The sequence below is a fragment of the Pempheris klunzingeri genome, chromosome 23 (assembly GCF_042242105.1).
Source record: "Pempheris klunzingeri isolate RE-2024b chromosome 23, fPemKlu1.hap1, whole genome shotgun sequence".
NCBI lineage: Eukaryota > Metazoa > Chordata > Actinopteri > Acropomatiformes > Pempheridae > Pempheris > Pempheris klunzingeri.
The window spans coordinates 15,568,003-15,581,687 of NC_092034.1; the positions used below are offsets into that span (position 1 = coordinate 15,568,003).

At 45.6% G+C, this 13,685-nt stretch overlaps 1 protein-coding gene across 1 annotated transcript in view; it reads left to right on the forward strand.

Moving 5' to 3' along the window:
• sorcs2 (sortilin-related VPS10 domain containing receptor 2) overlaps positions 1 to 13,213 on the forward strand; it is a 259,444-nt gene extending 246,231 nt beyond the window's left edge. Inside the window, exons 14-28 of the mRNA XM_070854331.1 lie at positions 2,220 to 2,327; positions 6,473 to 6,593; positions 6,756 to 6,889; positions 7,014 to 7,133; positions 7,326 to 7,497; positions 7,590 to 7,776; positions 8,571 to 8,704; positions 9,057 to 9,180; positions 10,103 to 10,215; positions 10,399 to 10,521; positions 10,629 to 10,728; positions 10,844 to 10,891; positions 11,288 to 11,390; positions 12,290 to 12,450; positions 13,056 to 13,213. Of these exons, the coding sequence (XP_070710432.1) occupies positions 2,220 to 2,327; positions 6,473 to 6,593; positions 6,756 to 6,889; positions 7,014 to 7,133; positions 7,326 to 7,497; positions 7,590 to 7,776; positions 8,571 to 8,704; positions 9,057 to 9,180; positions 10,103 to 10,215; positions 10,399 to 10,521; positions 10,629 to 10,728; positions 10,844 to 10,891; positions 11,288 to 11,390; positions 12,290 to 12,450; positions 13,056 to 13,120 (1,813 nt within the window). The 3' untranslated portion in view covers positions 13,121 to 13,213. The remainder of the gene's footprint in view (positions 1 to 2,219; positions 2,328 to 6,472; positions 6,594 to 6,755; positions 6,890 to 7,013; positions 7,134 to 7,325; positions 7,498 to 7,589; positions 7,777 to 8,570; positions 8,705 to 9,056; positions 9,181 to 10,102; positions 10,216 to 10,398; positions 10,522 to 10,628; positions 10,729 to 10,843; positions 10,892 to 11,287; positions 11,391 to 12,289; positions 12,451 to 13,055) is intronic.
• The last annotated feature ends 472 nt before the right edge of the window (positions 13,214 to 13,685 follow it).

Genomic DNA, 13,685 nt, shown 5'->3' on the forward strand with positions numbered 1-13,685 from the left:
TGCCTTTGACTCTCTAAAATAATTGCACAATGTTCCCATGTGGGGTGGGGGGTGAGGGGGTAGGATATCTACAACTGTGAGCATCAAAGCAGTGCCATTTTCACAGCCACTTGAAAAGCGCCGCATCCAGACTTTTAAAAGTGACGACCGTGCTCACATGCACACGCTCTCAAATGATTTCAGATAACTCCATGTTCCTCTTGTCGGCTCTCTCGAACTCAATGGAGTGTTTTTTTTGTTTTGTTTTGTTTTGTTTTTCTCTGCTTAACTCGATGCATTCATATCAGTTAATTATGAAAAGCTAGCAGGCTGAGAAATGAGATGCCACCGCGACACGCCGACTGGACAGGACCGTGTTATGTACACTTGTGATTTATGATTAGCGCCGCCTACAATAAGTCTTGTTTTAGGTTTTCGGAGCACCGGAGGGATGGAGTACAGGCTCGTATGTGGCGTGGAGCGTAATTATAAGTCTGGCCTGCTAATCTTTTTGATTACAGGGTTATCGCTCCATCCATTTCTAATAGCTCCTCGGGTATTAGCTGTGGGAAATGAGATAATTGGATGGGTGACTGAGGGTGTTGGCATGTAGGTGGCTACAGTGGTCCAGCTGATGCCTTCTGGATCAAATGGCTGGTTTAGTGTCCTGCTCAAGGAGAACTCATCAGGAGTCACTGATAACAATGAGTATCACTTAAAGCTTCAGTGTTTTTCAAGCAAACTGGTCATTCACTGTTTTGTCTGATTGTGGGCAGAAGTCCAAATGACCACACTTGAAGGTAGGGTGAAAAACCCGCCGCCATAGCGTCCTTCAGGCTGCACCAGAGTGCCTCTCCCATCTGCTAAGTGTCTTTCGCCTCGACACGATGGCTTATATGAATGAGGACACTCCTGGACGGTCGCTTCTCGAAAGCTTTCATGGTTTTGTACTCGATTGTGCACATCGGCCAAAATGAATACAGCAGTATTCATTTTGGAAAAGTTTCAAAATCGTCTGCTGTAAGACAATCTGACGAGCTCGAAACATTCCGAGGCCTTTACCATGGCAACAGAGTCTTCAGTAGCTTTTGGATATCCATTCTGTTTCCTTGTAACTGAGCGTGTTTACCTGCTGATTATCACATCGTGGTCCTTGTTAGTACATCATTACCACACGCAGCCTGCAGTGCGAGCTACACACTGCTCGATTCCACATTGATCCCTCTCCATCACGCAGTCACATTTACTCAGCACTGCTGCCACTGTTGACTGCAGGAGTCGGCGACACAGTGAATAAAGCAGAGCAGATGGCCCGCTTTGTCTGTCTTCACTCTGAGTTTGGATGGAAAGAAGCTGAAATACTCACACAGGAACGAGTACCCAATTTTCAACTCATCTTTCAAAACACTTCTTGTGGGTTTTGTCCTTCAGAGTATAACTGACACAAAACAGCTTCCCTAAACTGACCCCTGGCAAAGCCCTGACCCCGGTTACTGTTGCTATACCTCGAGCTCTTTTTCTCTCACGTGGCATATTGTAGTTTATATAATAATAAAACAATGGGGTCCCTTGTGTCGTGATCACAGACCCATCATGAGGTAGACAAAAGCTGGCCTCTCACTTCAAGCCAGCGACCTTCGATGGCTGCTATAGCCAGCACACCTTATCAGCTGCAGCTAGTTAGATAAATTGGCTAAATGAGCTGCATGAGATGGTTGTAAAGGTCTTGACGTATACAGGTGATTACTGTTTTAAAAGACAAACCCTGAAAACTGTCCATGTCCACGGTCCATGTAGCAGACATATAAAGACACAGCATATCATCTTGCAACAGGTTAGTACTAGTATCATACGTTTGTCAATGAAAAATCTAAGATCAGACTGTTTCATTCTGACATAACCGTGTTTGGCACCCAGAGGAAAGGTCTTTAGGTTAAGGACTAACGGGTGTTTTTGGCATTTACCATCCTGGGCAACGCCGCCTAGTTAAGCTTCCCTAAATCCAAGATCAGATTCAGTACAGTAACCTGTAACTCAACAAAACAACATATTAAGTTAATAATGTGTTCTTTGATGGGCAGTAAGTTAAAGGGTCTAATCACACTGTGTAACCTGCTCCCTCCACCGGTTTTGGAAAAGCTCTTTAACTGCCAAATGGACAAGGAGCCTCAGTGCCCTGGGCGGGAGTTATTTGTAAAGTCATCACTAATCCTAGTGCAACACTGCCTGTTTCTCCACAGGTTTAGTACTGACGAGGGAAGGACGTGGACCGTTCACAACTTCACCAGCACCTCTGTGTTTGTCGATGGACTCCTGAGCGAGCCAGGAGACGAGACCCTGGTCATGACGTGAGTGGAATCCCAATTTCGACAGGAAAAAATGTTCAATGTTCTGCTGTCGATCAATCAAATCAAAGTCTATCTTTTATATGTGTCATTATAAGACTTCATCTGAGTCCAATAATGAACGTCCATTCAAGTATGAGTATAAATTACAATACGATTAATGGAGAAAGCTAAGTCGCAGCATGAATAAACCTCCCACAGCTCCAGTAGCTTAACCTTTCCCTCACATTTCCCGCTCGGTTCCAATGAGTCGTCTAAGAAGCGTCGGACAGGACAGCCCTGCCAGGCCGTACACTACATCCAAGGGAACTCCAGTTTCTCTCCCATCACAACAATTCCCTCTCGATCCGTCTGAGCAGGGCGCCCAGCGTAGTGGCGCTAACAGCAGCTGGTCTCGCTCCTGATTTGCTGCAAGGCCGTCCTCTCTCTTCACCTCCAGAGGGTTTGATTGCTGTCCCGATCTCGCTTTTCTCCTCTGTGACATTTCATTTCTTTCGTTCTGCGCCGCCAGCATGCCTGTACATTTACATGTTGCTCTTATCATTATTGTCTTGAATTTCTACTGGGACGTTTTTTGAGGGGGGAATTATCTGTCTATTACTCCACTTCAGGTGGAGAACAAACAAACCTCAGTCCTGTCAATCATTTGGCTTGGAAATGGTCAAAACTAAGAGTATTGAATATCAGCACGAATGTCAGCTGTCAGCAGCTTCTTAGCCAAACTGTTGATGTTGGCTTCAAGGCTTCATGTCTTTTGAGACATCTCCCCCCCCCCATCTCTCCATCAGTAAGTTAGCTGGAGTGAGACTTGTCACATCATCTCAGACTGCAGGCCGAGGCCCAGAGATAAGGCTGGCTTCCATCTGTAATCCGCTGAGAAGGGCAAAGAGATGGTCACACACATACATACCGATACACACACACACACACACACACACACAGAGACAGGCAGAAGTAACCAAGGAACAGAGAATTGAACACTCAGACTCATCTGCCATGTGTCAGACACACACCTACTGGGATGACACACACACACACACACACACACACACACACACACGTATGTTGCCCATCTGGCTCCAGTGATATAGGGTTGGCAGCCAAGGAGGGGCGTCGAGGGCAGCTCATGCCTGACAGATTAGCCAGGGTCTATTTCCTTGCCACTGAGTTTTTCGATTTTCGACGGCGCGGCCTGCCATCCCATAATCAAGTCTTTAAGCAGTGACTTAGCACCAAGGACAGGTGGGGGAGCGGAGATCGTCCGACACAGGCTGCTGTATGAGGGCGTCAGAGGTAGAGCGGGTCCGGCTCCTGTGAGTCAGCATGTCGAACCCCAGCCTGCTCCTGAAGCAGCTTCAGTCTCCTCCACCTTAGAATCCTCCTGAATGAATGAATGATGAACGGCTGAATGAGGATGTGACGTTAAAGCGCTTTGAGTAGTCATACGAATACAGAGCATTTACCATTTATTCTATTCTATCTACTGTTGAACCATCTCCCCTCCCTGAGCTCCCTGCACCATGCACTGTAACAAACACTCAGGGCAAAACAAAGACAGGAATCCTTGCATCTGATCTCATTCAACATCAAAGCTCTCCTGCGAACACATTCCCGAGGCTGTCCTCTCCATCACAGCTCTGTAATTCAATGAGAGAAATCAAAGGAAGACATTTCCCACTGTTAATGAATGTTGTTTTCTCTTAACAGAGCCGATTGCAGGCTGTTGTCCACTAATAGAGCTCTTATGGCTCTGGAGTGGCCATTCAAAACTAGGGAAAAGGGGCTAAATTAACTCTGAGGCTGCTGGGAATTAAGAGGCAAACAAAGCAAAAGAGTTGATTTGTACTGTGTGCAAGACAAGCAGTGACACGCCACACTGTGTTTCCACTTTTATTATACACTATATAAGAAACATGCAAACAACATACTATATTTTTCCTACACCTTAAATGTAACCATGTCTGATTTACCAAACTCCCTCAAATGCACAGTACACCCGGTGTAAATTGCTCATTTCAAGCCTGTTGAATTAGCATTATTCTAATTATTATTACAGCAACAAAACGCCTATAAAAGGCTTCCTGTTAAACATTTTGTTTGTGAGCAAGTTTCATTCACAACAATGCTTCTAAAGAGGAAAAAAAGAACAAAGAAATTCAGCAGACAAAAACAAAACACAGTCAGTCGGCGTTCGATATAAACAGAATAAAGGTGAATAAGATAAAGCATGCGTTTGTACTGTCAAAGACCCAGACACAGAGATGTTAGATGGAAAGATATTTTAGTTATTCATATTCGCTGTAGTTCAATTTGAAATTCATTCCAATGCATTATGACTCATTAAGAGTCTAACAAATGTTTTCTTCTGTGGACAAAAGGAGACTCAGGTCTGGACTTCTTTTGTGCTTAAAAGAAAATTCTAAGTACGACAAAAGAAGGAAACCAAGTTTCTTAAATCTTCGTGCTTCCACTCCAGGACACACCTGTCCACGGGAGAAACACTTCATTTTTACCCAAGGACCCCCTCGCAAGTTAAGCTTTTGTCACTCAAGTGAATTCACCCTTTAACAAGCCTGAAAGGGACAATACAGTGAAAAGAAAACAGCAGACAGATGAAGATGAGAAACAATAAAGATAAAAGGGGATGAGGAGGGAAAGCATATCTGAGTCCACAGCTGAGGCATCCATCACTCCCCCCTAACCACAGTGGTGAAGACGGCATTAGTCATGCTTGCCTTGCACTTCAACGAAGTGAACGCAGGCCGCCACCGGCACAGCAGCATATGTCGGAGTCGCTGACTTGTGTCACATCAGTCTGCTTAAAAAAAAAAACACACACACACACACACACAAGGAAACGACAGCAGAGTTCAGGAATGGGGACGGCACACACGACCTGCAGTGCACTGTGAAACATCACCATCTAATGGAGAGGAAGGGGAAGTGTAGCTCTGCGAGGGGGGGGGCACTTTGAAGTGAGAGTGAGTTTAGCTCTAAATGCTCCACATGTAATGGAGCAAGACAGTTTAGGTGAAGATTATCTGTGTGTTGGAGCGCAAGACACCAGATACCTCGTGTAACAAACGATAAACCAGCCGTGACACAACATGCAAATAGATGGAAGGTGGCTCGCAGAAAAGAGGGGATTTGGGATTTAAATGAGTTTATCCAGTCTTACCTGGGACTGAACTTTAATGCCTTTTTGGTATTTTTCAAAACTCAAAGGCACAGATTAGGACACCGCTGATCCCATTCAGCGGCTAGATTTAGGGTGGATTGAAGCCTTAGTGATGTAAGAGGTGAGAATATGGGGGGAAACGCCTTGAATGCAGATCAGACAATAGCTTGTAATAGTGTCTTATAATCGCTTATTTAAGCATATGAAAATAAAACCGTCTGGATGATCACTGCGATCAATTTCCCCCTCGAATGAATATTTCAACATTTTGATAAATATGCTTATGCTTGGAATATTCTTACCGTGTGTTCAGACAGAAGGACACAGAGGTGAAAAGATCACAGACAGAGTGGACTAAAAGATGCCCCTGGGTGCAGGTCTCTGAGTTTACTTGGCTTCTGTTCATCTGTGTTTTTCGTGTACAGATTGAGTTTGGGCAGATATCACAGATTAATTAGAGAGCTTTCGTGGCGCTGGCGGACAGATTGTTCAGCCAAGGCTAGCTGTTTCCCCTTGTTTCCAGCATTTATGCTACGCTAAGATAAATGTCTGTTGGCTGTAGCTCCACATTCAGTGTACGGACACGAGTGCGGTATCGTTCGCTTCATGTAAACCCGAGCAAGAATTTGGATCAGTGCAGTTTTCCAAAATGTCAAACTGTTTCTGTAATGTAGATTCCATTTAGGATTCATTTGCCATCTGGTGAGGTTCTTGTTCTTTATCTTGTTCAATGATGGACGAGTGAATAATCCTCTTTTGCACTCATGCAGGTTTTAATAAAGACATCTGAATATTCTAAAATGCTTGGATCACATTCATGCTGTTTTTATTAGATCAATCTGATTCTTTGCAACAACAAAAAAGACTAGATTTGTAATCATGTTAGTGGCGTGCAGCTGCGTGTCCACATGTGGAGGAATGTGATATGAAATAATTGTATGTGGCGGGGGGGGGGGGTGTGTGTTCGCAGTGTGTTTGGCCACATCAGCTACAGGTCAGACTGGGAGCTGGTCAAAGTGGACTTCAGGCAGTCCTTTCCCCGTCAGTGCACTGAGTCTGACTACGACTCGTGGCAGCTCACAGACCTGCAGGTAACACACACACACACACACACACACACACACACACACACACACACACACACACACACACACACACACACACACAATGCAGTGCAGACACAAACACACATTCACTGCACATATATGGCCGTGTCTGACACTGAATCCTCGCCTCTGCGTGGTCACTCTCAGGGAGAAAAGTGCATCATGGGCCAGGAGCGGAGTTTCAGGAAACGGAGGGACACGGCGTTCTGTATCAAAGGAAAAAGTTACACCTCGGCTCTCACCAGCAAACCCTGTCAGTGCAGCGAGAAGGACTTCAACTGGTGGGAACTGATTAGATATTACAATATATATATCAGTGTATAGGATGATGACACACACTGTGAGGAAGCAAAGAAACACAGAACTTCAGCATTTAATTGTGTGTGTGTGTGTGTGTGTGTGTAGTGACTATGGTTTTGAACGCTCACACATCGAAGGCAGTCGGTGTTTTGCTGACTTCTGGCACGATCCAGATTCACCACCTGAAGACTGTCATCTGGGACAAACCTACGAGTCCAGCACTGGGTGTGTACATGTACATACACACACACACACACACACACACACACACACACACACACACACACACACACACATATATCATCTTCTCTGAAAAAAACAAAACAAAGTATTTCCCGAAATGTTGAACTAGTCCTTTAATGACTTGGCACACACCTCCACACTCTTACACCTGCACTGTCCTCTGCTGTGGTTCAGCTACAGGAAGGTGATATCTGACCTATGTGAAGGGGGGTTAAACAAGCAGCAGAGCGCCAAACAGCACAACTGCCCCCTGCTGCCCCCCAAAGGACTGCAGGTCGGCATCAAAGGGCAGATGTTGGCTGTGGCGCCTGGCGATGACATCACGTTCATCGTCCACCAGGAACAGGTAGGACGAAAGGTGCTTTTCTTTTCCGTTGGCTCCTTCCTCACCTTCCATCCAGGCCGAATCTGCTGAAAGTCCTCGTTCCCTCCCAACAGGGCGACACCAGCAGCACCAAGTACCAGGTGGACCTCGGGGACGGGGTTCGCGCCATCTACCAGAACCTGACGGTGACGGACGAGCCGATCCAGCATCGCTATGAAAGCCCGGGTGTTTACAAGGTGACAGTGAAGGCGGAGAACATGGCGGGGCACGACCAGGCCACCATGTACATCCAGGTCACAGGTCAGCCCCCCCAAACACTCACTGAATGTCTTTACATGGTTATTTTGGAAGGAAGGGATTTTTCAGTTTGGGAGTCGTTCTCACCACAGCTGGTTTCAGGTCTTTTAGTTTTTTGACTTTGATTCAAGTTTTCCTGGCCGATCACTGCTTAGTGTGAAAATTGCAGTAATGGAAAAATCACACCAAATTCTTGTTGGGTTTTTTTTTTTTTTTTTTTTATGAAACTGATACCATGCACATCACAGGGGAGATGGAAATAAAATAGGTTGTTTCCAATGATAAATACAATAGACAAATCAATACACATTAAAAATAATCTACTAGATAATCAACTAAAAGCAGGAACTAGTCCATTAATCCGATGTCACAGTATGCCTTAAAGCATTCCCTCCTTTGACCTGAATTTATGTCAAACTCCTGGCAGAGGTAAGGATGATGAGTTCAGTCATCTCAGATCTCTGATGCTTCTCTCTCTAACACTCACTCTCTGCTGTTCAGGAGGCGTGTTTGAATCTCACCTCTAGTTTTGTCTACCTGACCGGTGGAAATGTAATCATGACTTTTACCACAGAAGGCAGATCTGTGGTGTTTCAGTCCGTGGGGATTGTGTAAAGATTACACTGGGTCACATATTACTGCCTTACTTACCTTATTTGGAGCACTGACTTTATGACATTTATGTGGCTCTGACCTGCAATTTAAGGACCTTTCAAACTAAATCACTGACATTTTTCCACGTTGGAGTAAAATAGTGCGCTTTGTAAACTTCTAAATCATGTTCTCCTCTCTCACAGCCCCTCTGCAGGAAGTGCATCTGGAGGTGGTTCCCATCGCTGGGAGAAACCATGAGGTCAATCTGACGGCCATAGTTCTTCCCGCTGAGGCCAACCTGACTGTCTTCTACTGGTGGATAGGAGACAGTCTGCGGGTAAAGGACGCTCACTATCAAAATATATTCAATTAGTACAGTAAAAAAAATAAGAAAGCTTCATTCATTTTTCCTTTTGGCCGTTGTGGGACAGCAGAACAAGCTAAAAACACAATATTACATATTATCAGGTTTTATCAGAGCTTTTTTATTTCGCTAACAGCTGCTGGGCAGAAAAACAACGAGCTAAAAGATGCTAAAACAGTCTGTAGAGTGGGTATTGCAGGGCTCGGTGATAAGTATCTACGGGCTCATCGACACGCATGATTATGTGAGCCGGTTCTTTTCAGACAGACTCTGTGGTTGAGCTCAGGTGAAGTAACATCCAACCTGTTGTGACTTTCTCCTGAAGCCCACGCTGACGCTGCAGAACAGCCTTCTGACCCGTTTCCCAGAGACAGGAGGGGTTTCAGTCACTGTCCAGGCTTCCAACGGCCGCTCCATGGTGCAGGACACCAGGACAGTCCAAGTCTACGGTAACACTCTGACACTTTTAAGATCCTCATGGTGGACTTTCTATCAACTCACTGTAGTTTTGTTCTTTTTTCTTAGCCTAAACGTTGGTTTTATTGCGTTTTTCAGTCAAACTTCTTCATCTCAGTACATTTTGTCCACTATTCAGATGGTAGATTAATACAGATCTGAAACTTTACACTGATAAATGTAAAATGCAAGGTCCTCATCAAGGTTTATGTTGAGTACTGGCTACACAGGGACAACAGATTTACTGTTTTAGAATTACAGACCAGTTTCAACTTTTTTTTATCACAATGACTGAATCTGATGTGTGACATTACTGAGTCTATTCATACTTACCAATTAAACTAAGTAAAACAGACAATAAGTAAAAATAAATGAATAAAAACAGTTAAGGCTTAAATTCATTTTAGACCTTTTAGAAAAGTACAAATATATATTTTTTCTACATATTTTATGGTCTCTTCTGTTGTTGCAGGACGGATTATGTCCCGTTTGTTTTTTTATAAAGGAATGACTAGAGGAAGACGCAGGGTGATTTTGATTGTAGTTAAATGATCCGTATCAGTCTGCTCAAATGAGTCTTGTTTGCCGTACACACTCCCGTACATCCTTGCGAGTTGTAAGTCAGCACATATTCTGAGACATTTGCAAAGTGCCTGCCATCTGTTAACGCTAACAGCTCACATCTGCACGTCCAGATTGTGTTCTCCACATGTTTCCCTCCGAGCCGATAACCAACAATGCACATCCGTCCATTCAGGGCAAATCTGTGCGCACATTTGTGTATTTCCACATCCGCAGTTTCCGCTGTTTAATTTCCATCACCCCGCGGCTCATTTAACGCTGCCGCCGCAGCCGGCAATGCGGTTTGAGTTTTGTGATGATCGCTAACCTCTCCGCTGTTCCGTCCAATGCCAGATACCTTCCAGGTCATCCCTCTGAGCTTCAGCACGAACCTGGACCAGTTCAACCCAAACATCCCAGAGTGGAGAGAGGACGTCGGCCAAGTGGTCACCAAAATACTCGCCAAGGTGGGCCTTTAGAATGAAATGACCACAGGCACCCTGTAGAAATGGATGGCAAGCTGAGGAACTGGGTGATAATTCTCTCTCAAGTGACCCCTTTCACATCACACTGTCATTTGGCCCATTGTGAACATGAGAAAATGCTGATTAGTTTAAGACGTGACTGACCTTTTCACCATCTGGCCTCAGATCACAGGGGTCCCGCAGGAGTCCCTGGTTACAGTGGTGAAGCCGGGCCTCCCGACCACGGCCGACCTCTACGTCCTCCCACTGGACAGCAAACCAGCCAAGAGGAGCATGTTTGTCGATAAGGTACAAAGAAGATCAGATCCAGTCACTTCAGAATCACATTCCGTACTTACATCCCTCAGCCACTAGCTCTAAGTATCTTCCTTCATGTAATATTTTCTTATCCTCAGCGTATTCCAGCCATCATGCAGGCCTTCAACGACAACAACGTCAGCTTTGTGGTGCGAGGAGGTCTGCAAGTGCTGGTGATGCTTGCTGACCCGAGCGCAGGTACCGTCCAGTCGCACGCTGTTTGTTTTGCTTCCCTCATAATTTGCTTTTTAAAACTGCATTTTTCAAAAAAATATTTTTAATAGTAACTGCATGTTATTGATTTATTTCCAAGGGCTAGGTCTAATTTCTAATGACTCAGCAGCTACAGCGGCAGAGACCGGTGCGTTCATGAACCATACCCCCCCTGCAGCTTTCTGTATGGATGCACAGCACATAACCTCAATACTCTTTGATTCCTGCGCTGTTCTTCCCTGGTTTCCTAACGAATCCAAATCTTCCGCAGTTTAAATCTGTCTGTGCCGCGCTGTGCCACGCTTTTCTTAGCCACCTGAGTTTAAACCAGGTGTTTTCTTCGTGAAAAACTCTAGTTCAGCTTTTTTCCACCACTTTTGTCCTTCACTGCCATTTTTGACTCCAGATCTTCTTGTTCCTCACTATACTTGGATTTGTTCACAGCTACTGTTTTTATAAATCAAATTACATTCTGACTGTGCAAACATGATGCATTTTCTTATTGGTTTGTGTGTGTGTGCACGTGTGTGTGTCGCCGTTCCAGGCTACCACGGAGCTGCTGGAGGTCCGGGTGTTTGGGCTCTAGCGGTCATTTTCCTAATCAGCATTATTGCCACCGGCTCCTTCATCCTCTACAAGTTCAAAAGGTGAGCCGTGTCACGTTCGTGTCAGTCAGCCCCGGCAGATAAGGCTGGAATCAAGCATGTCACTTTTTTTGGCCCCCAAATTCTACTGACGCAGGCAATCAGACAGTGCTTGTACTCTGTTCTCAGGTTTATGGAGGTAGTGTAGCTTCACGTGAACAAGCTTTAAGTTATTTATTCATTCCTCATTTTGGCACAGCAGCCAATAACGACGCCCCGAAGTCCAAACATGTAGCAATGCAGCCATGCTAGCTGCTCTGTGAGGCCGCACATGACAACAGAGGTGCTTTAAGCTAAATGCTGACGCTCACATTTGCTGTTTAACACTAAACACAAAAGGTTTGGCAATAAGAAAGCAAAATATTGGACTTATTATGATGATAGATAGATAAAGCATGGATAAAGCATGAATGTCTGCACCATAGTAATTACCTCACATTTACCAAATCCAAAGAATGATCTCCCTGACAAACTAAGGCAAAAACAGCTGTCAATCCAACAGTATTGTTGCCTGTTTTGCAGCCACGTCCACAGTGGCCTGATACAACCACATTTGAAAGGGATATCTATCTCTGTATAAACGTGATTGGAAAAGCTCTGATGGTTCCAATCTTATATCATCTCATGCTTTATAGCATCAGAACACCCAACCCTAGTATGTTGCATGAGTTCTCAGTTGATGTTTTATTGTGGGCGATGCCTCGTGTAACTGCATGCTCTGTGTTCACATTAGCAACACGCCTGCAGCACGTCCTCGCGTCCCGAATACACACAAACCTCCACCAAAAAAGTCACTTGAATGAAAACATGCAGTGCAGAAGTACAGCCCCATCTTACGAAAACAACAAATCCCACAGTCCTTGGCTTAGGACTGAGGATGCCTATCCCCCGCTGTTTTTCAGGAAGCTTCCGGGCAGCCGCAACGTCTACGCCCAGATGCACAACGAGAAGGAGCAGGAGATGACCAGCCCGGTCAATCACAGCGAGGACACCCAGCACATCATCCAGGGTGAGGAGTTCATCGACGACGACCTGGACTCGCAGACTCTAGGTAACGCAGGAGGTAGCCCCGCCTTCCGTTCCCTTATAAGGACTACCACTAACCACTGCTACTAAAACCCAAGCCACTAACACCAGCAGCTAACACACACCAAGGTACTGGAGGACTTGTCCTTTTTCATCCTTATCATTGCTATTATTGAAGCTTTAAAATGAATATTCCAAACTTCACTTTTGCTTCCAAGGTTGGTCGTGAGGTTCTGTTTGCTCATCATCATCATGTCATACGATAACTGTGTCGTGTCAATGTGCCATACCGTTAAACAGAAGGAGAAGATACATCGCGTCACTGTGCGGGCGTAGATGATCATCTCCTCACACACCGATTAGTTCTTTCATCACTTTTGTAATTTCATAATGAGCTCATAGCTGTCTCAAACGCACCACGGAATGTGGCGAACTGAAACGTCCAATATTTGCCTTTCATTCCAAAAGTAATTTGCAGCAATGATCTGATATACGATGGCAATGACAGGCCCTGAGATCAGACATGCAGCGGAGGACTAACTCCTCATGATTCCACCTCTTCATTGTGATATGAATCATTTTCATAAGAATAAATCAGTTCTTAATTAGCTTCTCCTGTTTACTCTCCCCTCTTGTTGCCAGGCAACCATTCGGGTGTGGTCCTGAGCATCAACTCCAGAGAACTGCACAGTTACCTGACCAGCTGATGGCTGCCACGGCAACGCTAACGAGCTAGCCTAGCCTAGCTGGCTAACGAGCACAGGGACTCCACTCTGCCTTCCTCCTCCCCTTCTCCTCTCCCTGCTCCTCCTCCTCAGACACTTCACCTCCGCTCCACGGCCTCCTCAAAACCCCTTCCGCTCCAGCTTCGGTGTCATTCTTTTCCAAGTTGAGGTGGAGGGACGGACGCTTTACCTCCATCCCGTTTTTCCCCCCACGCTCTCTCTCTCTCTCTTCCCCGGGATGCGAGGCGCTCGGCTTTCCCCGACCGATCTCATTGCGAGTCCCCGTCCCCGCCTCACTTCCCACACCAGGCCTGGAGAACTGCGCTGACACCCAGCGAGGACGGAGGTCACACTAAGGACCGTCACTCATCTGTGATTGAAAAAAACACCGCGTGTGCACGTTGTCTGTCATATGTAGCCACTCAAAATCAGCAAGCATGACTCACCGTGCCGGTTTCCAGTCATATTCACAGTGCGAGAGGGTTGAACCATTTCTTACCAGGAGGCCGGAGCCACCGAGAGTAGTTCATGGCCAAAGGCCAGTGTG